At 40.9% G+C, this 27087-nt stretch overlaps 1 protein-coding gene across 1 annotated transcript in view; it reads left to right on the forward strand.

Moving 5' to 3' along the window:
- Positions 1-27087, forward strand: part of DCC (DCC netrin 1 receptor) — an 833538-nt gene that overhangs the window by 643547 nt on the left and 162904 nt on the right. The window contains exons 10-12 of the mRNA XM_040337108.1: positions 2282-2430; positions 8611-8749; positions 12407-12456. Of these exons, the coding sequence (XP_040193042.1) occupies positions 2282-2430; positions 8611-8749; positions 12407-12456 (338 nt within the window). The remainder of the gene's footprint in view (positions 1-2281; positions 2431-8610; positions 8750-12406; positions 12457-27087) is intronic.

The following is a 27087-nucleotide window of genomic DNA, read 5'->3' on the forward strand; positions in this document are numbered from 1 at the left end:
CTAATTCTGACTCTGCAGGTGCATATTGGACCTCTGCAGTGAGACCACTACTTCCACACACAGAGTAAGGGTCCTTCTCTACAGCATGCTGGCAGGGGTCAGGCTTTTCTACTCAGGATGCAGCTGATTTCTACGAAAGACAAACTATAAGAATTTATTTAGCTGCTCAAACTGAGACTTTTATTGGATCAAAATTACAGCTCTTTTCCAAAACATTTTTATCCACCGCAGTGGTCTTTTGTGCTTTAAAATTTCAGAAAATTATATCTTTCAATACTTGTAGATGAAAATAATGCATGCTATTTGTCACTCTTAGGCCTTGTACACACCAGTTTCCGCGGACATGTCCGACCGTGTGTACGGCCTAGCAGACAGGTTTCCAGCGGACAAAAGTTTCTTAGCAAGCTAAGAAACTTGTCCGCTGGAAACATGTCAGTCGGACATGTCCGATGGTTAGTACACCTAATCGGACATGTCCGCTGGTTATGACGTGTAACCAGCGTCCCGAAATCCCGCGCATGCGTCGAATTGATTCGACGCATGCGTGGAAGCATTGCACTTCCGTGTTTGAGAACGTCAGTGTCTTCTACGTCACAGCGTTCTCTGTCCGCGGGGATTTTGGTCTGATGGTGTGTACACACATCAGACCAAAAGCTCCCAGGAGATATGTCCGCGGACCGTTTTCATCGGACATGTCTCCTCGTGTGTACGGGGCCTCAGATAAATAAAAAATAACATAATAGAAGTACATGTGTAGTTTCATAGTTGGTAGGTTTGAATAGAGACTCCAGTCTATCTAGTTCAACCTGTGTGTGTGTGTGTTTCCGCACCGCAACCCATATCCCTGTATATTGTGTTCAGTAAGATGCCCATCTAAAATGTTTTAAATTATTGACACTTCCTGCTAAAACCAATTGTGGAAACGAGTTCCACATTCTTTCTGCTCTAATAATAAAAAAAACCTCCACTTCATTTAAAAGGGTTGTAAAGGTACATTTTTTTTCATAAATAGCTTCCTTTACCTTAGTGCAGTCCTCCTTCACTTACCTCATCCTTCCATTTTGCTTTTAAATGTCCTTATTTCTTCTGAGAAATCCTCACTTCCTGTTCTTCTGTCTGTAACTCCACACAGTAATGTAAGGCTTTCTCCCTGGTGTGGGGTGTCATGCTCGCCCCCTCCCCTGGACTACAGGAGAGTCAAGACGCCCACTAACACACAGCTCCTTTCTCTGTCTTCAACGTAGAGAGCGTCCTGACTCTCCTGTAGTCCAAGGGGAGGGGGTGAGCAGGACACTCCACACCAGGGAGAAAGCCTTGCATTACTGTGTGGAGTTACAGACAGAAGAACAGGAAGTGAGGATTTCTCAGAAGAAATAAGGACATTTAAAAGCAAAATGGAAGGATGAGGTAAGTGAAGGAGGACTGCACTAAGGTAAAGGAAGCTATTTAGGAAAAAATTGTACCTTTACAACCCCTTTAAGGTTGAGATGCTCCTCATCTAACTTCATTGAGTGGCCCCGTATCTTCTTGAGTGACTTGTGTAGTTATTTTTTTTATTTAATTTTTTCATATTACTATGTTTATGTGCATTTTTGTATTTATACACTTTTAGGCTGCATTCACACCTGAGTGTTTTGTCGCCTGAAGCGCGACGCTCAAATACACTAGAGGAGAAAATATACATTATTCCCTATGGAGATGGTTAACATCTGCACGCCAATACGCCTGACGCCTGAAGCTCAAACAAGTTCCGGACCCTTTTTTGTCGCGCGTAGCGCGTATTTTTTGTCAGGCGGTTTGGTTGTTTTTGAGCGTTTCCATTTCCCATAGAAAGTAATGGAAACGCTCGATTCAAGAAACTTGCGCGACAACAAGCGTTTGCTATGGGCGTTTCGTCGCTTTAATCAATAGAACATTTCACCCAGGCAGAAGATTAAAAAAATCTACCAACATAGCAACAAGTGATGAAAAGATGATCATTTTTCCTATTGGCTAAAATAAAAAACGTCGAAGTACAAAAACGTCGGACGACGCTGTATGCAAACGCTCAAATAAGCATGAATACGCGCGAACGACCGAAGCTCAGGTGTGAATGCAGCCTTATAGGTTTGGCTGGAGACTGTTAATATAACTAAATATGTTAGTTTCTAAAATAAAGTTTACTATTTTCCCTTAATCTAACTGGAATCTACTGAATAATAATAAAAAAAAAAACATGGAGCAATTTCCATAAAGAAAACTGTAAAGTTAATTTTTTTTCTTTAATTTTTATTCTTTCCAGTACAAGTCCCAGGACCAGTAGAAAATCTTCAGGTGGTCTCTACGGCTCCTACATCGATGCTGATAACCTGGGAACCCCCGGCCTATGCAAATGGCCCCGTACAAGGCTACAGAGTCCTCTGTACAGAAACCATATCAGGAAGAGAACAGGTGAGCCTTCAGCAATTTAAATTCCAGCGTCAAGAAACTCTGTGAGGCTTTTTTTTTTTTATCTTTTAAATGCCGGAGCCTAAACATTAAAAAGCAGATTGCATGCTTAAGAAAGAAACGGGTATGCAGTGTCGTTTAACCCTTTTGGCTCTGCTTACATCTGTGCACTGGGATAGTGTCATTTTTTGAATGGCACCCCTACACACAGTCACTGCACCACAACGCACAGGAATGTTAGCACACCACAAAGCTTTGATGCAAACCCTCTGTGCATTGAAAATGCTATTGGTCTGGTGATGCACAGAAATATATTGGCTATCTCAACATAATGCATGTTAACAAGCTATATAACATACCTCAGCCTGCATCTGCCATTTTATGTCCACTTGCAGAAAATCAGCTTTCTAGTAAATTAGGTCTTGGACCTTAGATATAGGTCTACCCTAGTGAAAAACTGCCCCCTCACCTCTTATAAGCCTGTGTATTTGTGTTTTCTTGCACACTTTCCACCAAGAAAAATTTGAGAGCTGGTTCTCAAATTTTCTGATGGGAAAAGTTCTTGTGGAAAACTCTGATTGTATGTATGCAATTCCGACGGAGAAAAATCCTACGCATGCTTGGAATCAAGTTGACGCACGCTCGGAAGAATTGAACTTCATTTTTCTCGACTCGTCGTAGTGTTGTACGTCACCGCGTTCTTGATGGTCGGAATTTGGTGTGACCGTGTGTATGCAAGACAAGTTTGAGCCAAAGTTCAGTCGGAAAACAAAAATCCACTTTTTTTTTGTCTGAATTTCCGATCGTGTGTATGTGGCATTACAGTAGTGGTCAGAATGTTACCCTTACAAACATCTAAAAAGATAACTAATGCTTCTGGCTTTGTCAAGTGGTGTTGGTCCTAGAACTGTTCAGGCACCATTAAAATTAGAGGTTAAATCAACCACAACTCTAGGAACCCAATTCGAACGTTGGTTGAGAATGGCTGCTCTAAACAGTTAAACCAGAACCTCCTTCCTCTTGCTGATGATTGTTCTATTGCTACAACCCAGAATTCTGTTTCCCCCCACTGCCAGGCCACACTGTTTACTCAGTTTGTATTTCTGAAATTGCCCCCCCCCATACTTCTCTTCTGTAATTCATTGTAACACTCATTAGTAGATAACGATAGCACAGAAAACAAAAACTGAAAGATCCGACATAAACAAATGCTTTATTTTCGTTTTTGTTGCAGTCGAATGTGCCTAACCTTAACTCTATTAGTCCAATATTATTCTACATAAAGAGAAAAGATTCGACATTATAGAGACATGAAGAAGATTTGACATAGAGAGAAAAGATTTGACTTAGAGAGAAAAGATTCAAAATAGAGAGAAAAGATTCGACATAGAGAGACATGAAGATTCGACATAGAGAGACATGAAGATTCGACATAGAGAGACATGAAGATTCGACATAGAGAGACATAAAGATTTGACCTAGAGACAGTTTCGTTGCTCCGTCAAATCTTTTTTTATTTTTTTTAAAGATTCTGTCGAATCTTTTTTTTTTTTTTTTTTCTTAGAACATTCGACAGACACCATAAGCCTTCAATGACAGATTCGACCTTAATTCATTTGGATTTTCGGACTAATGCATTTTTTTAACGAAAAACAAAATAAATAAAAATGAATTTCGGGAGTAACTAAATACATTTATTTTTCGGACGAAAACGAAATTACGAAACAAAATATTTCAGTGTGCACATGTCTACTCATTAGTAGTCATTAAAGTACTGCTGTGTTCTACAAAATGGTTTATGAAATTTCAACAACCTGTGAGGGCAACTGATCGCTTAGGGCTTCTTTCCTGATATCAATGGACCTTCCTATGCCATTTTCTGTGATCGGCAACTATGAATAAGCATGTTCGGGATAAAGCGGCTGGGAGCCAAATGCCTTGACTTCAAGTTGGTGACATTGGCCTTTTGAATGGAAAGGGCTTTCAAACATGGCCTTACTCTTTGAATGTTTTGCTTGTTGTTTTTTTTTTTTTAATAATTAACAGCTAAAGTATTTTGACAGGCACAATTAAATGATATCTGATAATGATGTTAAACAGTAGGTAGAGATGTGTAACAAGCCATTGAATCCCTGTACAATATTAGGAAAGACAAGCATCGCCCTATTAGCAATTAGCTGGAGTTTGAAGATCTTTGTAGATCATTAGCCAGGCTGAGCCTAAAGTAATTCCGTTCTGATGTGGAGGTCACATCTCCGGAAGGACATAAAACAGCGATCAGCTGAAGATGGACTTACACAGTGCGCGGTTTGCTTTTAAAATGCTTGTGAACATTATGAAAGAAATGAGGGAGAACATGAGCTAATGGATACATTCTCTGATGATGGATAAATGTCTGAGGACAATTTTTACTGAGAGACAGAAAGCCGGAAGAGTCGAGCAAATGTTGGATGAGCTATTTTTATTTTATTTTATTAAATTGCACCTGTGACGGCAAAGTCATAATACACCTGAATATAAGGCAAATATGGCGAAGAGGGTTGTTTTTATTTTTTTTCGGACCAGATTTTTTTTTTTGTATTTGGAAGGGTGATAAATAAATCAGTATTAAACCCAAAAGCAAACATTTATTATATTTCAGCTTAAAGTGGAGTTCCACCCTGATTTCTTTTTTCATTAAAACACTCATGGAAACATATAAAAAAACATTTGAAAAAACATATTTTTTTACTTACCAGAAACGCCCTGTTGCTATGCAGTTGTCCTAATCTGCCACTTCCTATACCGCGGAGCTCCTAGGTCACTTCCTCCATCACCAGTGTCTTCTTGGAACTGTGTGCGTCCAAGAAGACAAGCCATTCACAAAGCGCCGCGCGACAGGAAACGGGCAGTGAAGCGGCACGGCTCCACTGCGGGTTTACCTTATTTAGAATGGTGGCGCCGGCACCCGATCCAATGGATGGATCGGCCTTGGGGGGGCCGACATTGCGGGCTCCCTAGACAGTTAAGTGTCCTTATTAAAAGTTATGCCGCGTACAGATGATTGGACATTCCGACAACAAAACCGTGGATTTTTTTTCCGATGGATGTTGGCTCAAACTTGTCTTGCATACACACGGTCACACAAATGTTGTCGGAAATTCTGAACGTCAAGAATGCGAGCATGCGTGGAATTTTGTGCGTCGAAATTGTGTACAAATGATTGGAATTTACGACAACAAGTTTTGTTGTCGGAAAATTTGAGAACCAGCTCTGAAATTTTTGTTGTCGGAAATTCCGACAGCAAATGTCCGATGGAGCCTTCGTCTGAAAATCCAAATTAAGGTTGAATCTGTCATTGAAGGCTTATGGTGTCTGTCGAATGTTCTAAGAAGAAGAAGAAGAAGAAGAAGAAAAAAAAAAGATTTGACAGAATCTTTAAAAAAATAAAAAAATAAACTGACTCTTCATGTCTCTCTATGTCGAATCTTCATGTCTCTCTATGTTGAATCTTTTCTCTCTATGTCAAATCTTTTCTCTCTATGTCTACTCTTCTTCATGTCTCTATAATGTTGAATCTTTTCTCTCTATGTCGATTCTTTTCTCTCTATGTCGAATCTTTTCTCTTTATGTAGAATAATATTGGACTAATAGAGTTAAGGTTAGGCACAATTAAGGGTGAATCTGTCATTGAAGGCTTATGGTGTATGTCGAGTGCTCTAAGAAAAAAAAAAAAGAAGATTCGAGAGAATCTTAAAAAAAAAAAAAATTGACTCTTCATGTCTCTCTATGTCGAATCTTCATGTCTCTCTATGTCGAATCTTCATGTCTCTCTATGTCGAATCTTTATGTCTCTCTATGTCGAATCTTCATGTCTCTCTATGTCGAATCTTCATGTCTCTCTTTTTTTAATCGTCATGTCTCTCTATGTCGAATCTTTTCTCTCAATGTCGACTTTTCTTCATGTCTCTATAATGTTGAATCTTTTCTCTCTACGTCGAATCTTTTCTCTTTATGTAGAATAATATTGGACTAATAGAGTTAGGCACATTTGACCGCAACGAAAACGAAAATAAAGCATTTGTTTATGTCGGATCTTTCGGTTTTCGTTTTCTGTGCTTTCGTTATCGTTTGTTAAAACGATAACGAAAATACCTGAAATTCGGACGAAAATGCATTCGAATGAAAACGAATGCACATGTCTATAAAAAACCTCACAGCAGATCTGACCTTTCCTATTCTATCCAAAACCAAAACATGTTGACTGGAGATGCCTATTACTGTTGCAGTCAAATATTTTTTCTTTTTCCTGTGTAAGGTCAGAATCGTGCCCCTTGTATGGCTATGCCATTTCCAGATATCTTAGAGATTTAGAGATTTTTAACACCCCAGCATTAGAACTATTATATAATGTGAATCAGAGAGCCCTTTCTTCCTTTAGTTTAAAAAGTCTCATTGATATTCTGCTTAAGTCATCTTAAAGTATCTTAACTTTCATCTGCACAGTCATAAATCAAAGTCGTTTAATATCAAGTCGGAGTCAAGAGAGAGATGAAAGTGTGGAAAGTAGCGGGTCCTATTAGGGCTGGCGATCTCATAATTGCTGTGAAGCGTAAATGAATTTAATAATCCTGAAACCAAAATGATCCGTTATGTCATTAAATATTGAGTCTTACTATGCAGTGATCACCCACGAGGGATCGGTGACAGTCCCAACACCAGCCCAGATCATTGTCACTATTACCATAGACAGAATATGACTTATCGCACATTACAATTACTTCTGAAAGCCGTGACCTCAGGGGCACCACACCTGAATACTCTAATGAGTTGAAGACCAAAGATTTCTTATATAATCTTTTTTGCAGTGAGATGAATTTTTTACGTTTTGCTTAGCAATGTGATAGAATTATCTAACACCACCATAGACTGCACGGCCATATAGCAAACATTGAACACATTTTTACTGTTTATTTTTCCACCCATTGTTTGCTGGAAGGGTTCAACCAATGGAGTCAACAATTTTTAATCTCCTTTCCTGCACACTAGGTAGCATTGACAAAATGAGCATCTTTAACCTCTTGGCACTGGCTGCGTGCAAATATTCCTTGGACGACGGGTGGGCCTTGGCGCTGAGTGGCCACATATTTACGTGCATTAGTGCAAATTCAGCTGTGCGTGCTCTCACAGTTACCAGCGGCTAACAGAAAGCTCCCCATCGCTGCTTGCAATGGGGAGTTTTCCGATCATGTGACCACCGTAACAGTCAATCGGTCACATCATCATAAACCTACCCGCCTCCTGGCATTCTACGCCCCTTAAGGGGGCGGGAGGCACTAGCTCCAAGGGGATAAAGTGAACCTGTTCTTTGACCATGCAGGTAAACCAGCGACACCAGGACAATTAGGGGAACATGTGTCAAGAAAATACAGACAGCAATTTAACCTTAGGTGGGTTATAACCCTACAGACTTTAACACTGTACAGAAATACGGTTGTTGTCCCTATCCCAAATAAAGATTTTAGAGAGATTTTCCCTCACTTTCTGTTCCCGTGACTTATCACTGGTAGAGAAACAGCAGTACACTAATCTTCCCAGTGAATTGCTGTGCAGGGGGCATATCAACAGAAGTATTGGCCATTGAATGACAGGCAGAAAACTGACCACGCTGGGGTACTTCTGTGCCTAGTGTAGTCTGTTTGAAATAGGAAAGAAGGGGGACTGGAGAAATCACCACATATTTCACACAAAAGGAAGCAATACAAAGAGAACAGGAGACTTTTTAACAAGAGTATGTGGTACAATGGGCACATATTAGAAATATGAAATGTTGGGGTAACATATTCTTTAGCCTATATGCCCATGGGTCTATTTGTCCATGTTTTTCTTTGGCTGCTTTGGGTAAAATCATCCCTTAAAGTCCTTATTCTTGTGTTCTGTACACAGAAAATGGTTTTAGAAAAGGGATGGTCGCTGTAGGACAGAACAGTTTTTGTCTTTGGTTTTGCAGGTCATATCGATGTAGCGATAGATGGGGCACACATTTCTAGCTGCGTTTAGAGCTAATAGCACCCCATATTCATACCTTAGCTGGCAATGCCTACCTAGTGCTCCCTTTGGTCTATATTGGAAAGTAGTTTATAGGTTGTCAACAGTTAACATAGGACTTTGGGCACTAACTGCTCTTCTTTTTTCTTTTCCCAGAACATCGAAGTTGATGGACTTTCGTACAGACTTGAAGGCCTTCGGAAGTTTATGGAATACAGTATAAGAGTTTTGGCCTACAATCGTTATGGCCCCGGAGTCTCAACAGAAGAACACGCAATCATGACCTTATCAGATGGTAAGAGTGGTTCATTGTATTGCCTGTGATAAAATGATTGTTAACAGCTATTTTGGGTTTTAAAAAATGACGTTTTTTTTTTTAATGTCATTAAAAATGATCGTGTGTGGGCTTCAGAGCATTTTTCAGGTTCTAAAGAATGGGCAAAAACAAATTCGAACATGCTTTATTTAACGTTGTCGTTTTTCGGGTTGTAAAAAATGGTCGTGTGTGGGCTTTAACGATGTGCACTTGGGTTTGCCTGTAGAAGCAATGGTATCCACACTAATTTCATTGGAAGCTAGTGATGTACTTCTAGTTTTTATTTCAGTACTCTTTGTCATGCAAAGGCAGTGAATAGTCTAATATGCGTTTTTTTCTTTTCTACATAAAATGTATACTATAGCTACATGACACTTTATGGCATTTATGAAAACACATTCATAAGAATGTGTAATTTTTTGCACAATCTCATTTGCACATAGCAGATATACTGTGTGAACACCAAGATGTTTTCTATAGTGCAAGGCAGGTGTCATTCCGAATGGTGGCTCAGCAGGTAACGGCATGAGCCAGCTGCTGGGCCTTGATCTCTAACCTTATCAAAGGCCAGAATAATTACTGAATATATATTGTTTCATAGTTGATGTGAAATTCCATATTCTATCAGAGGAGTTATCTCATTAGGATATGAGTCTGGTTTTCTTTTGGGTACTTATTAATTCACTGAGGGTATCATTTATTTTATTTTCCTTTTCCATTTCCCTTTGCTTTCCTTTTCCTTTTCTTTCCTTTACCTTGTCTTTTCCCTGTTCCTTTCCTTTTTCTTTTCTTTTTTTCCCCCACTCCTCTACCTAATCATTTTCCTTACTTTCACATTTTCTCTGTTTTCCTTTTTCCATTCCTTTCCTTGTTTACTTGTTTTTTTTATTATTATTTATTTTCTCAATGCTTTCATTAAATTGTCTCCCTTTCCTACCCTTTCCCACCTTTCCTTTGCCCTTACTTTCCTTTCCCTTTTATTTTTTTATTTTTTCCCTGTTCCTTTCCTTTGCTTTCCTTTCCCCTTTTCCCTTTTAACCTCTCTTTCCTTTTTTCTCTTTTTAGTTTCCTTTCCTTTTTCCCAATCCTTTGCCTTTTCATTTCCTTGTTTACCTTTCTTTTTTTTCTTCCTTTTTCTCGTTACTTTCTGTATTTTTCCTTCCATTTTCCACTTCATTTTCTCTTTCTTATCCTTTCCTTTGCCCTTATTTTGCTTTTACTGTCCTATCTTCTCCTTACCTCTCCTTCCTTCTCCCTTTTTCTTTCCTTCTCCCTTTCCATTTCCTTTCCTTTTTCCTTTCCTTTTCTTCTCCTTCTCCCTTTCTTTTTCTTTTCCTTGCCTTCTCCCTTTCCTTTCTTTCTCCCTTTTCCTTTCCTTCTCCCTTTATTTTTTCTTTCCTTCTTCCTTTCCTTTCCTTCTCCCTTTCCCTTTCCTTCTCCCTTTATTTTTCCTTTCCTTTTTCCTTTCCTTTTTCCTTTCCTTCTCCCTTTCCTTTCCTTCTCCCTTTCCCTTTCCTTCTCCCTTTATTTTTCCTTTCCTTTTTCCTTTCCTTCTCCCTTTCCTTTCCTTTCCTTCTCCATTTCTTTCCTTCTCCCTTTCCTTTTTTCCTTTCCTTTCCTTCTCCATTTCTTTTTCCTTTAATTTCCTTCTCCCTTTCCTTTTCCTTTTTTTTCCTTTCCTTCTCCATTTCTTTTTCCTTTCATTTCCTTTTCCCTTTCCTTTTCCTTTTCTTTTTTTCATTTCCTTTCCTTCTCCCATTCTTTTTCCTTTCCTCTTTACTTTCCTTTCCTTTCCTCTTTACTTTTCGTTCCTTCTCCCTTTCTTTTTCCTTTCCTTCTCCCTTTCTTTTTCCTTCCCTTTTCCTTTTTCATTTATTTTTCCTTTCCATGTGCTTTTCTTTTTTTATTTTCTTTTTTCCCCCCACTCCTTTACCTATTCTTTTCCCTTCCTTTTACATTTTCTGTTTTCATTTTTCCATTCCTTTCCTTTACTGTTTTTTCTTCCCTTTCTCATTACTTTCAGCACATTTTATCCCTTTCTTACATTTTCTTTTCTCATCTTTCCTTTGCCTTTACTTTCCTTTTGCTGCCCTCTCCTCTTTTCTGTCTTTCTGTCATTCTTTTCTTTCTTTCTTTCTTTCTTTCTTTCTTTCTTTCTTTCTTTCTTTCTTTCTTTCTTACGTTCTTTTTTTTTCTTTCTCCTCCCGTACCTTCCATTCCCTATGGGTTACATATACAGTTAGCAATTCTGACACCAGATTATTCTGCTGTACATCTAACTTACTGGTAGTCATGTTGTGCGCTGGGCATAAAGCCAGCATACTCAGCCCTGAGCAAACCACGTTCTTGCTTTCAGAAACCAATCGGCTCATCTCTGTTTCAGCTTCATATTTAGCTATTTGCCTGGAGTTCAGCTATAAGAAAACAGGCACTCTTCTAAAAAAAATAGTACATGAGGAGTTCTATAGAGATCAGTGTACAGCAACAGCTCAAATATGAATAAAAGAAACAGCTAAAACAATGGTCTATTTCAAGTCATTCTTTCATTCAGCAGAGAAAAAAAAAAAAAACTTCTTTCACTGCCTTTTCTATACATTGACACATGCAGCTTTATTCCCCACTGCAAGCTGAATGGATTTTCTTAAAGAAACTCTTTCAGGCGGTTTTGGTTTCACACGGAGGTGCGTGCGCGCAAACTGACAAGCGTCACGGCACAAAGCTTGCTTTGTGATTGCTTAGCGGGCTGTCAGTAAAAGATCAAAGTTGAAGTCAGGTTTAATTACAGACCTGTCAGATTTTATGTTTTCAGCAAGCAATACACATTCTTTTCTTTCTGCATCGTTTCTGTCCATTATAAGGTTGACATAAAATATTGTTTAAAAACAGAATCTGAAAGCTGAACTCTTGGTTTTGAATCGAATGATGAAGGCTTGGATCGTCTGCAAGGCTTTCCTTTCATCTACTGCTGCCATCACCAGAGGTCATTGACATGAGCTGCATGATCCATATTTCCCAATTATTATGCTGGACAATCCATGTTAATATTGATGGTCAACTTACTAGAATTAATGGTTCCACCAGTCTTGTCCCTGATGTACCAAGGCTGTCTTTGGATTGTGTGTTGGATTATAGGATTGTATAATCTCTTTAACTCGATTGAAAGTCGCCCAACTCTGAAGCCGCCCCACACAGCGCGACTTCAGCGTGGCTTGCAAATGACTTATTTAATAGAAGTCAATGCAAGCTGATCGAAAGTCGCCCCCAAGTAGTGAAGGAGCCTTTTTCTAAGTCGGAGTGACTTGAGTCGCCTGACAAGTCACCCCAGTGTGAACCAAGCCTAAACTAGGGCTTATTTTCGGGGGAGGGCTTATATTGTAGCCATTCTGTGTAAAATCACAGTAGGTCTTATTTTCGGGGAAACACGGTAGGGTTAGGCTATAAATCATTGTAATATAATGTGGAAATAAATATATATATATATATATATATATATATATATATATATATATATATATATATATATATACATTTACATATTGATCCATTGCTGATTGCTTTACAAAATTATTGAAAAATGCAACATAGTCTTATAGTAAAGGAGTTGATGAAATTAAGTTTCCATCTTTTCTTCTCTAGTGCCAAGTGCCATGCCTCAGAATGTCTCCTTAGAAGTGGTGAACTCCAGGGTAAGTGCTGTAAAAACAATATTATATTATTTGCAATGCACTAACCTAATACCAATAACATTGATTATGTGTGGTTTCCTCATTTAAAGGGTTAGGCCCCGTACACACGTCCGAGGAACTCGACGGGCAAAACACATCGTTTTGCCCGTCGAGTTCCTTGTGAAGCCGCCGAGGATCTCGGCGAGCCAAAATTTCCCATTGAACAACGAGGAAATAGAGAACATGTTCTCTATTTCCTCGCCGAGGTCCTCGTCGGCTTCCTCGGCCGAAAGTGTACACACGGCCGGTTTTCTCGGCAGAATTCAGCTCCAACTGAGTTTCTGGCTGAATTCTGCCGAGAAACTCGGTAGTGTGTACGGGGCCTAAGTCCACTTTTCCACGAAATATGAAAGAATGAGATGAACTAACGAGTGAGTATCCATTATAATGCTCACAATGGCAAGTGCTCTTTGATCAGCTCAGCCAGGTGACCAAGGAGAAGAGCATCTGAGACTTCTTCTTCTTCTGGTAAGGCGAACCAAAAAGAAAGAAGTTCTTCTCATTGGTCAACACGGTCACATTGCTGCGCCGCCCAAGAAGCACTTGTCATTGTGAGCATTATGGTGGATACTCACTCCATGGCTGTGTATTCCAGTGTATGGTGTATGGACTGCTACACCAGCAGCACTGGGCCTCACGGCTCCTGTGTGCAACGGGGTCTTGAAGGGTGGCCAGGATATTTGGAGTTAGTTCACCTTTTCATTTATTGCGAAAAAGTGAACTTCGCCTTTAAGATGTATAGGAAATGCTCACGTTGTGTTTGTCATGCACCAGCAGCTAATGAGCAACCCAAGAAACCGCCATCAAAAGCAGTGGACTATGCAACTTCCCACCTGGGTGCCCTCAGTACATAATACAATCTGATGCGGAGTGCTTCCCAGTAAGGTGTAAATGACATTGTGGGATGTACTGTTAGATCACTTCATTCTTAACTTTTGCAAAATTCTGAATTTCCCTACTGCAGCTGCTGGTTTTGTGGGCGCAAAAGGTGCATTGCAGATGTGTTTTTGAAAAAGAAACCTTGTGGGAGATTTACTAAAACTGGTGCACATAGAATCTGGTGCAGCTGTGGATAGTAACCAATCAGCTTTGAACTTTGGCTTGTTCAGTTAAAACCCTTTCACACTGAGGTGCTTTCACATTAAAAAAAAGCACCTGAAAAGCTCACAAAAACCTATTTCTATTAAAATCAATGAATGCTTTCACAGTGTGGCAGGGCAGTGTCAGGGTGGTGATAAAATGCACATATATCTGCAGTGTTTTGTTATCTCTCTTCAAAGAGTCCTATAGCTCTCTCCTGACCTGTTCCTTTGTTATCAGCTTGATAACTCCTGACAAATTCTCGGACACATCAGATAAAAGCAGCCTGACATTTCCGTCCGGAGAGGTTGCTATAAATAGATAAGCAGGGAGCTGGCCCTGTAACAAAACACCTCTGAGAGTCTCAGCCTATGATGAGAGGGGGTATGTGCCTTTCCTCCATTCAGCAATGTTAGCTATCTTGACTGTATGCCCAGACATCACTCTCTGTGTAAGGCCCCTTTCAGACGTACAGATCCCGTGAGGATCCGTACCTTTCTTATCCGCTTGCTCAGCGGGGATCGCTCCGTTGATCCCCACTGAGCTGGCAGATGACATGCGGTCCCAGCACACTGTGCAGGGACCGCCCTGTCAGATCTCCGCTCTCCCCTATGGGGGGATCGGATGAACACGGACCGTCTGTCGGTGTTCACCCGATCGGCAGACGGATGGAAAAATAGGATTTTCCACCGTCTGCAGAATGGGAGCATAGCGGACACCAATGAAATCGTGTGTCAGCGGATGTTCATCCGCTAACACCCGATATCCCATAGGAATACATGTATGTTCCTTTTTCATCCATAAATGGATGGATGAAAAAACTGACATATGGGCCACACGTGTGAAAGGGCCCTTAAACAGGAAGAGAAAATCTCCTAACATGATCTAAACTTTCTAAACAGTATATAAAGATGAATACAGCAGATATACATGTAAAACTTATGTAGGGAGATTTTTTTCATCTCAGTGTATCATCTGAGGCTGTTCACTTCACTGGGTGTATGGAGGGTTTACCCAGTTTGTAAAATACTTAATCCTAATAGAATTCCTATTGACAACACCTGATCCCTCTGTCCGGACAAAACCCGACAAATTTAATAGGATGCTGTAAGTGTTTCGGCGCTAATAAAAGTGGTGAAAATACTGCGTTTTACAAGCATAATACAGCATTGAGCCGAGTACAATGCTCAGGGAGAGGAAGCATGGCCCATGAGAGACAGGCGGATTCTGTAGGCCCCGCTACATCCACTTGACATTTATCATAAATAGGAAGGCAGTCAGCCATAGCGAAATTTGAATAAGAGGTTGAAATGAAGTGACTGACCCATTATTCCTCTACCAGTGACACTTATTTTGACCCTAATCAATCACTCAAAAATCACTCATCATTTTAAACCTAAACTCGAGCGCGAGCGGCGTCTGGAGGATGGAGAGGCGAAAATTGGCCTTTTAAAAGCTTTCGTTTTCGAAGGTGTTATTGTGCGGATGTTCACAACAGAGTGCTCAAGGAGAAGAAAGGAAAACTAGATGCACTTGGCAGAACAACGACTTCTACACTCCAAAAGGACCATTTTAAAACATTTTTGAAAAAAATTACATTTTGTTAAACAGCCCCTGATAACATTTACAACGCACGAGGATGACATCACACTTCTTCTAGCTAAGTCCTGAGGAATGCAGAGCATGAGAGATCCCGTGAGAAGATGCCTTTGCAATTGTCTTGTTCTTGCAAAATGTAGCTTGCTCTTAATTTGCCAGGAATTCTTCCTAAGAACAGGATTGTCACACCTAGTGATGCACAAAACAGGGGTTATGCCCCGTACACACGATCGAAAATTCCGACAGCAAAAGTCCGATGTGAGCTTTTGAACGGAAATTCCGACCGTGTGTATGCTCCATCAGACTTTTGCTGTCGGAATTTCTGCCAACAAAAGATTGAGAGCTGGTTCTCAAATTTTCAGATGGAAAACAATCATATTGTCTGTAGCAATTACAATGCGCAAAATTCTTCCCATGCTTGGAAAATTCGAAGCATGCTCGGAAGCCTTTACAGCTCATCAGTTTTGAGTTAACTTTGGTCCTAGAATTATTGCTCTCACTCCGAAATTTGCGGCAATACCTTACATGTGTTTTTTTTAATATATTTTATTATATATATATATATTTTTCTAATGTATTTATTTGTTTATTTTATTTAACTTTATTGCTGTCACAAGGGATAACAAAGGCTCATGTGATAGTATTAGGCAGGAGATTTGGTACTCTTTAAGGCAGGGGCCTCCAGCAGTTGCAAAACTACAAGTCCCATGAGGCATTGCAAGGCTGACAATTACAAGCGTGACTCCCGCAGGCTTTAAGGAAACATTGGGTGTCTAATAGACTCCAGTATCTCCCCGGCCCTTTCAAAGCATGTAACCAAGCAGAGATCTGTTCAGTTGCATGTTTCTCTGTCTGTATAGTGGAGGGATTATTAGTATGATATGGCCCTTAGAGCAAAGGCTACAACAAAATGACAGCTGGTAGTCTTATGCAGGACTACTAAACGGAAAACCAACCATAGGTATTATAATTATTCTTGAGACAAAAATTGGTGCATTGGCAGAATCTGGCCTCTTACGGTGAATTGTTAGTTAATTGTGTAGGCAGGTGCAGTCTATTTTCTCCACTGCAGGTGGCACTAGTCTGCAGCAGCAATGCAGGCAGAGGAGGAAGTCCAGAGGAAACTAGTTCCTCTATAATCCCCTTGGTCACAGGAAGGCAGCATCTTATTGGATGCTGGCACCCCATGTGACTTTGATGGCCATCTTGGGTCAGGCAGAGTCTATTGAGGTACCTGACTCCCAGGTTTTGTGCTCATTTTGCAAGTGGCCTGTCTGTTAGGGACTGTGTTTAGCACTAGAGAAAGGTTTGGGAGGAGTGTGGAAAGTGCAGGGACACTACATCCTTGGCTGCATTATGCTCCTCGAGACAGACGCTGTCAGCTTCCCTGAGATGTTCATATACTGGCAGATCGCTGGTACATCCTGTGAGTGCTCCCGGTCGGGTTCGTGTTCCCACTGGACCTGTTGTGCATTGCTGGACTTCTGTTATAATATATTCCTGTTTTTGCACCTGGACTCCAATTTTTTACTGCCCATTACCATGCTGTACCTACCCACATGCACAGTGTAGCTCACAGAATGATATGCACATTAGCCCAAACCCTGCGGTTCCAGTATCCAGAGTGCACAGGTGGCGGTATAAGCCCCAGCGGCATGTTCCGATCACTTTCCTGCGTTGTAGAGAAACAAGGCTGGTTCTACTGGCAATAAGCTTGAGGCCGCAAAAAGGCAAACGCTGCTAAGTGCTTCCTGGCTAGAAGAACAGATCAATCCTGTTTCATTCTGTCCTCTCTCAAAGCATTGGCAGATTATCTGGCCTTGTCCGAGCGAGACAAGAGGATTGAGAATGTGCTCCGTCACATACTGCCTCTGCAATTACAGACCATCTGTTACTTTCTCCTGGAACCCAACTGTGCCGTGCTTCCTGTGCAATATCAGCCCGCTCTGCCACGCTCTGCCACCGCTGAGATGTGAGAATCATTCTGAACTAACCGAGTCACATCACCTATGTTGATTCCCAACATGCGGTCCCTGAAAAAAAAAACACAAAAAAAACCCAAAACATTTGTTTATAAGGAGTTTATATTCCAAGTAAAAATGAGCGAACATTCAAAAATTCAATATGCTTGCCTAGTTATGTTTTTGTATCTGCCAGGATTTTTCTCAGTTGTGCATTACTTTTTATCTTTTTTTTTTATTTATTTTTTAAGTACATGTATTGTTATAATTCACACGCGGTATGCGTCAGGTGGCAGATGTCAACATAACCAAATTAGGTCATTATTTGGAGTACAAATAAAGGTCATTATTGCCACAAATAAAATGTTTGCTGATGTTGAGCTTGCTCATGTGTCCTAAAGCCTAGGCCAAAGATTTGTGACTACCAGAAGCATTATGGGGGTTTTTTCATGAAAGAACCCTATTTGACATTAACACTGAGGGAGCAGTAGTTCTGAACTCTGAAGCCTCATACACACGACCGAGTTTCTTGGCAAAAACCAGCAAGAAACTTGCTGGGAGATATTTTTTGCCGAGGAAACCGGTCGTGTGTACATTTTCGTTGAGGAAACTGTCGAGAAACTCGACGAGCCAAAAAGAGAGCAAGTTCTCTATTTCCTCGACGGGAATGGAGAAACTTGCCTTGTCGAGTTCCTCGACAGCCTGACAAGGAACTCGACGAGGAAAACGATGTGTTTCGCCCGTCGAGTTCCTCGGTCGTGTGTACGAGGCTTCAGGCTTCCAGCACTAGTCTATAAATGAATCTCATAATGAATGAATGACTTGTATAGCGCAACGCATGCGAACTGAATCGCCTCTGGGCGCTTTTTCCAGCCAGTATCTGCTTGGCTGGTGCGGTCATTTTCACCCCGTAGGATCATGACACTCTAGGGACACACAGTCATACACACATATATACTGGGCCAATTTGGACGAGATCCAATTTACCTACCAGCATGTCTTTGGAGTGTGGGAGGAAACCGGATTACCCGGAGGAAACCCACGCAGACACAGGGAGAACATGCAAACTCCAGGCAGATGGTGTCGTGGTTGGGATTCGAACCAGCGAACCTTTTGCTGCTAGACGAAAGTGCTACTCACTGCACCACTGTGCTGCCCCTCATAGCAAAATTACTATGTTTAATTTTAGAACATTCCCTATCTATCTATCTATCTATCTATCTATCTATCTATCTATCTATCTATCTATCTATCTATCTGTCTGTCTGTCTGTCTGTCTGTCTGTCTGTCTGTCTGTCTGTCTGTCTGTCTATCTATCTATCTATCTATCTGTTTATAAAATTATATTTTACTAAATATTCTTTCGTTGACATTTGCTATATTGAAACCCTTACCCCTTGATCCTTTAGGGTTCCCGATAGGAATTCTGAAAAACAAAATGGTCTCAGCTGGGCTGCCCTGCGTGAAAGACCTCTCACTGACCCGCTGATGTTTGATCAGCTCGCTCAATAACACGCTGAGGTTATAACCATCTGATCTAATAAAGTTTGCATCTATAGCAGATACATTTAATTTCTTTGCCATTTTGTGCTCTAACTACAGATATAATTGTTTTTCGGCCATAAAAGAGAAAGTACTTTGAGGTTTAAATGGTTCTCTTGTGAAGGATATTTTTCAAAGATTATTGCCTTGGCGTCGCCTCAGAGCTCCTACTAAATACGTAATATTTGATTTCTAGTCAAACACAGGTATCCAAACTGCAATTTCATGCGGTCCCCAAGGTGGATTTTACCTTGCAACAAGAGTAATATTAAGTGCCATCATTTTGTTTTGTTTCAGAATGATTTTTGGGGTATTTGCTTAATGAGCCTAAGGCAGTCTTTTCTATGGCTCTGCGAAAATCAAGAGCAATCCAATTTTAACATCAAAGTTATAGCAAAATCAATCAATAAAAAAGTTTCTAGGGCTGTTTTGCCTAGCAGATGCGAGTGGCGGTTTCCCACTCTCCAACGAAAAGGTGAAAGCTTTCATCTTCAAATAAAAGCACGGCGCATTGAAATGGTGGGATATTAAAAACGGCACCCAGGTTACCCAAGCTTCCACCGAATTTACATTTTAATGTTTTTGTCTGAGTTCATTAAACCGTTCGCTTTTATTAGTTCGCATATCTGTTTTGGGAGTTTTTAATGGCTGTTTGAGAGCGAGGATATGACATTCAGAAGTTCTATATAGAATCTTAACCAGCTCCATTCTGGGTTCTTCCCCTCCCAATAGAACCAGGACTAATTAGTCTGGAGATGGTGTCATGGACCCAAAACCATTGATCCCCAGTGGTAGTTTTTTCTACAGAAAGATATGGCGAATGTAAAGACATACAGTATGTTATATGTGGTTACAGTTCATGGGTTAAAGTGGAGCTTCATTTTAAATATACAATATTTTTGGAGTGTTTTGGAAGTCTTTTTCCCTGCTTTTTTTAACCAGTTGAACAATAACTATTTTGGACTCCTATGGATTTTTCATTTGGCGGTCCCTTTGACCTGTGAAGCCTCGTACACACGATCAGTCCATCTGATGAGAACGGTCTGAAGGACCGTTGTCATAGCTTAACCGATGAAGCTGACTGATGGTCCGTCGCTCCCACACACCATCGGTTAAATAACCGATCGTGTCAGAATGCGGTGACGTAAAACACAACGACGTGCTGAAAAAAAAACGAAGTTCAATGCTTCCAAGCATGCGTCGACTTGATTCTGAGCATGCGTGGATTTTTAACCGATGGTTGTGCCTACTAACGATCGGTTTTGACCTATCGGTTAGGAATCCATCGGTTAAATTTAAAGCAAGTTGTCGTTTTTTTTAACCGATGGTTAAAAAACCTATGGGGCCCACACACGATCGGTTTTGACCGATGAAAATGGTCCATCAGACCGTTGTCCTCTGGTCAACCTATCGTGTGGACGAGGCCTTACTGTATACTTAGGTTCTTTATTGCTGTCTGTGTCTTTATTAGGGAGATTCACTCTCTATAATTGTTCTGATCACTAATATGTCCAGGAATGAAACCGAAAATAGATTGAAAATCTTGTGTTGCCACGAAAATAGGAATAGAGAAGAAATCTTCCAGTGGGGGTCAGTTGGTGCTCTGTTTGACCTATTACACTTGGATTTCCCAACTTTGGTGAATGTCCTCTCCTGAGGGATCCCTGTCTTTATATTAAACTGCTGAATACAAGCCTGTTCGGTTCAAGTAATGAATTTGTCCACATTTTGATAACCTGTGAAACTCTGTGCCCAGCACCCCTCTACCATTACCTCTTAATCAATAAAAGACCTGACTGGGTTCTCAAGCCTCACCACTCCATTAAAATCCCCCAAAAAGTTTGCCTTCATTTATAATTTACTTTTTTCCCCCAAATTATTTTTATATTTAATTTTAAAATGCAGAAAAAGACAAAACAGAGCCACTTGGGCATACCCTGACTCGCTTAATTTCAAAAGAACGTTACAAAAACAACAGCACAAATCCACACTGCCGTAAGCACTCAGTCTAAAATAGGGGAAAAATGCAAAAGTAGCTAAAAAAAGGAATTTAATGGCACCGAACTCTCAATATACAAAAGCCTACTTGAGAAGCAGAAATAACTTGCACCATACTAGAACTCCTCTGTAGGGGGGACCACCTACTGCTCAAACCTTTCATGGCCAAGTCTGGGAGGTGTCTTCCAAGGCAGCATTTGTGGACGGGGAGTTAAAGGGTTTGTAGAGGTAAAACATATTTTTTCCCTAAATAGCTTCCTATACCTTAGTGCAGTCCTCCTTCACTTACCTCATCCTTTGATTTTGCTTTTAAATGTCCTTATTTCTTGCTGTTCTTCTGTTTGTAACTCCACACAGTAATGCAAGGCTTTCTCCCTGGTGTGGAGTGTTGTGCTCGCCCCCTCCCTTGAAGGGGAGGGGGCGAGCAGGAGAGTCAGGACGCTCTCTCCGTTGCAGATAGAGAAAGGAGCTTTGTGTTAGTGGGCATCCTGACTCTCCTGCTCGCCCCCTCCCCCTCAAGGGAGGGGGCGAGCACGACACTCCACACCAGGGAGAAAGCCTTGCATTACTGTGTGGAGTTACAGACAGAAGAACAGGACGTGAGGATTCCTCAGAAGAAATAAGGACATTTAAAAGCAAAATCGAAGGATGAGGTAAGTGAAGGAGGACTGCACTAAGGTAAAGGAAGCTATTTAGGGAAAACATTTTTTACCTTTACAACCCCTTTAAGCCATTTATCCCATACCTTGAGAAATGTCTTGGGGCAAAAATGTATAGAGTGACATGGCCAAGTTAACCAAGTGCTTCCAGTAGTCAAGTGTAGGGACCACTGGAGATTTCCATTTCAGAACGATGGCTTTCACTGCTTAAAAGAAGAGAAGTCCCAACTGGTTAACTGGACTCTCAAGAATAGTAAGAGCCGGCGGTTGAACCAAACCCAATGTACAAATATCAATGCTCATTGGAACTGGAGTAGTTGTCAACTTAAAAATAAACATGTGAGTTCATCCCAAACAGTTTGAATGAAAGGACCAAAAAATATGGGCAAAGTCCGCTGGGTCTGTCACATATCTACATTTTTGGTCACTTTGGTGCCCAATCACCTTAAAATCTATTCAGGATCACTGATGGCTCCAAGCTTCTTAATGGATACTGATATAAGACCATGTGGAGGAGTCTGAAGGGTTTTTGGGGTTTAGGATGTTGTCAATCAGAAACTTTATTTTTTTACTGTAAATCCCCAATTAATTACCTGGAAGCCAAGTATTATTAGGGAAACTCAAGCCATTAATCTATTGGTACATACATCTATAAGGCTAAAAGATCCTGCTATAACATACGTTAATACAGTATATAACTGTGACAGACAGAGTGGGAGGCTCATCTTTCCAGTAGGATGTCAGCAGTCAAAAACGATAGCAGCCTGCCTTTGCGGTCTTCTCAAGAACTTGGCGAATACTCATGAATGGTTGCCTTGCTTTTTCAATCACTGTTGGCTTATGTTTCTCCTCAAACCTTAACATAATTTTATATTCAGACATTCCGGAACCTGTCTTAATAATTTCTGCTAAACAATAAATCAGCAAGGACAGAGCATCTAAATTATTTATTTGTTAAATAAAGACGGCTCATATCAAATTAAAGAGATTGCTTCATGTGTCAAGATGTCAAAAATCTCACTGTAAATAGAGCAAAGTACGAGAACCTGCCCAAATCTGGGACACTCTGCAGGATACTCTGGGACCTTGTGACAGCTTTATTGTTTATGATCATACTCTGGCTATGCTGTAATTGGAAGATCATGCCACTGATGCCCTCTACCGGCTGGTGACATTATCAGACACTGTGGCACTCATTGCTTAAAGGAAAACTCATTATGGCTAAGAGATTTACATATTGAATATGTTAGGAAGAAGGAAACAATATAGGGGGGGGGTGCAGACCAGAAGACACAAGAAATATGTAAGGGAGAAAGTGACCAAATAAAAAGGAGAGAGAGGGAGGAGAAGAGAACATTGAGGAATTTAGACATGGCGTTAGAGGGCAGAGAAGAGAGAGAAGCAAATGAGGATAAAAAATGGAAGGACAGACAGGGTGCAAACTAGGAGGTGCAGGAGAAGGGTATAAGAGAGAATGACCATAAAGAAAAGGAGAAACTAGAGGACCAAGATCAATAATAGAAAGAAAGGAGACAGTACAGGGAGGGTGCAAACTAGGAGACACAAGAGATGGGTTTGGGAGAGAGTGACCACATAATAGAGAGAGAGAGGATATAGGAGAAAATTGAGGACATTAGAAGGCAGAGAAAAGAGGGAAAAAGCTGAGAAACGGAAGAGATGGTATAGAGAGGGTGCAAACTAAGAGAAACGAGACATGGAAGAGGGGTAAGGGAGAGATTAACCGCATAGAAAAGAGAGAGCATAGGAGGAAGTTAACGAATAATGTGGCTAGGGTGCACCGTGGTGCGCTGGCAGCAGAGAATGGAAACAGCGTATTAAGAAAGTCCCACAATGCACAATTACAGTAAGCCCAGTAGGTAGGCACAGCCAACCGGAATCACTTACAACAGTAACAAAGGAACTTTATCTTGCTTCTGCAGCAAGGAGTGGGAATGCAGATTTGCTGGACCAGACCCAAAAACAAAGGCCTGAGAGGAGATAGCGTAATCCCTGCACTTTCCCTACTGCTCTGGAACCTCTCCCTGCCATTATGCACTGTCCCTGACAGAAGGAGAACCTGTCCCTACACTAACCACTCGCACAATGCACACTAAATCATCCAAGATGGCTTCAGAGGTCACGAGACGCACCAGCATCCAATCAGACAGCTGTTCCCCTGGTGACTGCAGGAAATCAGAGAGGAACCAAGTTCCTCATGACTTCCTTCCCCTTCTGAATTGCCACTTCGGATGACCACCACCTAAATTGGGGAGTACAGACTGCACATGCCTACACTCAGACAGGGCATTAGAAGGCAAAAGAGAGAGGCAAGAATCTGAACAAAGAGAGGATAGAGAAAGCAGAAAACAGTGTAGAGGGGGTGCAAACTAGGAGACATAAGATGCAGGAGAGGAGTAAGGGTGAGAGTGACCACATAGAAGAGAGGGAGACTAGAGGCCTCAGATAGCTAATTAGAAGGCAGTAGACATGTGCGTTCATCTTCGTCCGAATGGATTCTTGTCCGAATTTTGGGTATTTTCTTTATCGTTTTAACAAACGAAAACAAACGCGCAGAATCCAAAATCCAAAAGATCTGACATAAAAAATTGCTTTATTTTCGTTTTCGTTGCTACAACAGTTTGATATGGATAAAAGATTCGACATGAAGCTGACAATAGCAATGTGTGTCTATCGAATCTGCGGTCGAATGTGCCTAACCTTAACTATATTAGTCCAAGATGATTCTACATAGAGAGAAAAGATTTGACATTATAGAGACAGTGTTGGGGAAGACCAATCGACATAAATGACGAAGATTTGACGAAGCAGCAAAAAACATACAAACGTCAAATCTGTCATTGAAGGCTTACGGTGTCTGTCGAAAGTTCTAAGAAGATTCGATGGAGCAGCTAAACTGTAAGACGCCGCAATCATACATTTCCGGATAAATGCTCGGCCCATAGGCTATAGAAGAATTTGAATGTTGGTTGACTAGTAATAATAATTTATAAATATAATTATTACTAGTGTCATACAACATTAGAATTCTTCTATAGCTTGTGGGCGGAACTTTCGACCGGAAATGTATGATTGCGGTGTCGTACAGTTGAGCTGCTCAGATGAATCTTCTTAGAGCATTCGACAGACACCATAAGCTTTCAATGACACATTCGACCTTAATTAATTCGGATTTTCGGACGAATGCTTTTTTTAACGTGACAAAATAAAAAAAAAACTAATTTGGGAAGTAACTAAATAAATGTATTTTTTGGACGAAAACGAAATTCAGTGTGCACATGTCTAGAATGCAGAGGAGAGAGAGAAAAAAGGAGATGGTATAGAGAGGGTACAAACTCAAAGACACAAGAAAGGGGTAAGGGTGAGAGTGACCACATAGAGAGAGAAAGAGAAACTAGAAGGCTCTAGCAGTGAGTTAGAAGGCAGGGAAGAGAGAGTAGCTGTAGGAAATTGTGTATAAAGGGTGCCAACTAGGAGACACAAAGAAAGGGGTAAGGGAGAGCGTGACCATATAGAAGAGAGAGAGAAAAAGAAAAAAATGGAGGACACAAACGGTGTCCGATGAAGCTGACTTTCATCAGTCTTGCCTACACACCATCGGTCAAAAATCCGACCGTGTCCAAACGCGGTGACGTAAAACACCACGACGTGCTGAGAAAAATTAAGTTCAATGCTTCCGAACATGCGTCGACTTTATTCTGAGCATGCATGGATTTTTGACCGATGGACTTCCACAAAGACAATCGTTTTTTTCTCTTGGTTTTTTATCCATAGGAAAATTTTAAAACATGTTCTATTTTTTTTACCGATGGAAAACAAACCGAAGGGGCCCACACACGATCGGTTTGTCCGATGAAATCGGTCCATAGGTCTGTTTTTATCAGACAGACCGATCGTGTATACACGGCTTGAGGGAGAGAGTGACCACACAAAAAGAAATGCAAGCCCGTATAGGACCAGTTAAACGGACACAAACGGAGAACAAACTGTAAGCAGTCAAAGATCACATTTGTATTATACTAATATAACCGTGTTGGGGACTCGTTCTTCCCTCTTCGGACTCTAGAACGCCTTGCATAGAAATCTGCTCACTGACACCCGGTGGAGAACAGAAAGTACATCTGTACGCCGGTCTGAGAATACACCATTTAAACAAAACCCAATAAATATTACCATTCATCCGGCAAGGTAAACAGCAGTGATGAAGTACAATTTCCACCTAAAAAAAAGTAACTATCAATTATTGATCGGCTTGACTAAGAATAAAGAGCTTATTTAGAGATATGGGATTTGGCTTACTGGAACCGGCATCTCATTAAACGCACCGCCGGTGCTTTATTGCTCGCATTCATTCCAATTCTATTACAAATAGAGTAGAATAGAGCTGGATTGTTGCAGGGCCAAATCACATATTAATAATAAAATGACTGAAACTCAGTTTATAGGGACTCCAACGCCGTCTCATTTTTCATTTCCATTTGAAGCATCCTATTAAAACAATGGTTAACTCCATCAGATAGATGGGGAAATAGCTTATATTTCCCATGATCCTTTGCAGTTAGATTAAGCAGGACTTTTAGACTGCCTGTGGGCAGTAATGCAGCCTAATGATGGCTGCTTCGTACTGTACAACCACTCCGATAAATGTGGAGATGGGTGAAAGGGGGTACTGGGGTCATGCTGCCTCTCATATAAATGGATAGGTAGGGCATTTATATAGACTTTTATAACTAAACCTGTTACAATGAAAACTGTTTTTTTTTTTATATATATATATATTTTTATTAACACCCACAATGGGCGAAATCAGGTCAATACATCCATTGAACATGACACTTAACTGAAGACTGTTTTTTTTTTATGCAGAGCTAGATTCCAACAGTGATGAGAAAAAACACCAGGGGGTCATTTAAAAAAAAAAATTGCAAAACCTTTTTTTGCCCAGTGAAAGTGCATGTACATTACTTCTGTGACAATAGAGCAAAAAAAACAAAACAAACTGGCATGTAATGGCACAGTGAGGCATGTAATGGTGGCACAGTGAGGCATGTAATGGTGGTGGCACAGTCTGGCATGTAATGGTGGCACAGTCTGGCATGTAATGGCACAGTGAGGCATGTAATTGTGGCACAGTGAGGCATGTAATGGTGGTGGCACAGTCTGGCATGTAATGGTGGCACAGTGAGGCATGTAATGGTGGTGGCACAGTCTGGCATGTAATGGTGGCACAGTCTGGCATGTAATGGCACAGTGAGGCATGTAATTGTGGCACAGTCTGGCATGTAATGGTGGCACAGTCTGGCATGTAATGGCACAGTGAGGCATGCAATGGTGGCACAGTCGGGCATGTAATGGTGGCACAGTCTGGTGTGTAATGGCACAGTGAGGCATGTAATGGTGGCACAGTCTGGCATGTAATGGTGGCACAGTCTGGCGTGTAATGGCACAGTGAGGCATGTAATGGTGGCACAGTGAGGCATGTAATGGTGGCACAGTCTGGCATGTAATGGTGGCACAGTCTGGCATGTAATGGTGGCACAGTCTGGCATGTAATGGCACAGTGAGGCATGTACTGGCACAGTGAGGTGAGGCGAGGCATGACTAGTAGGAAGGGGGTCGTCTTATAAGGTGAGTATATCCCAAAACCAACATTTTAGCTGGAAAATTAGGGGGTCGTCTTATACGCCGGCAAATACGGTATATATTAAAAAAAGCTTTCATATATACAAAAAAAA

This window comes from Rana temporaria, chromosome 1 (genome assembly GCF_905171775.1).
Source record: "Rana temporaria chromosome 1, aRanTem1.1, whole genome shotgun sequence".
NCBI classification, from domain to species: domain Eukaryota; kingdom Metazoa; phylum Chordata; class Amphibia; order Anura; family Ranidae; genus Rana; species Rana temporaria.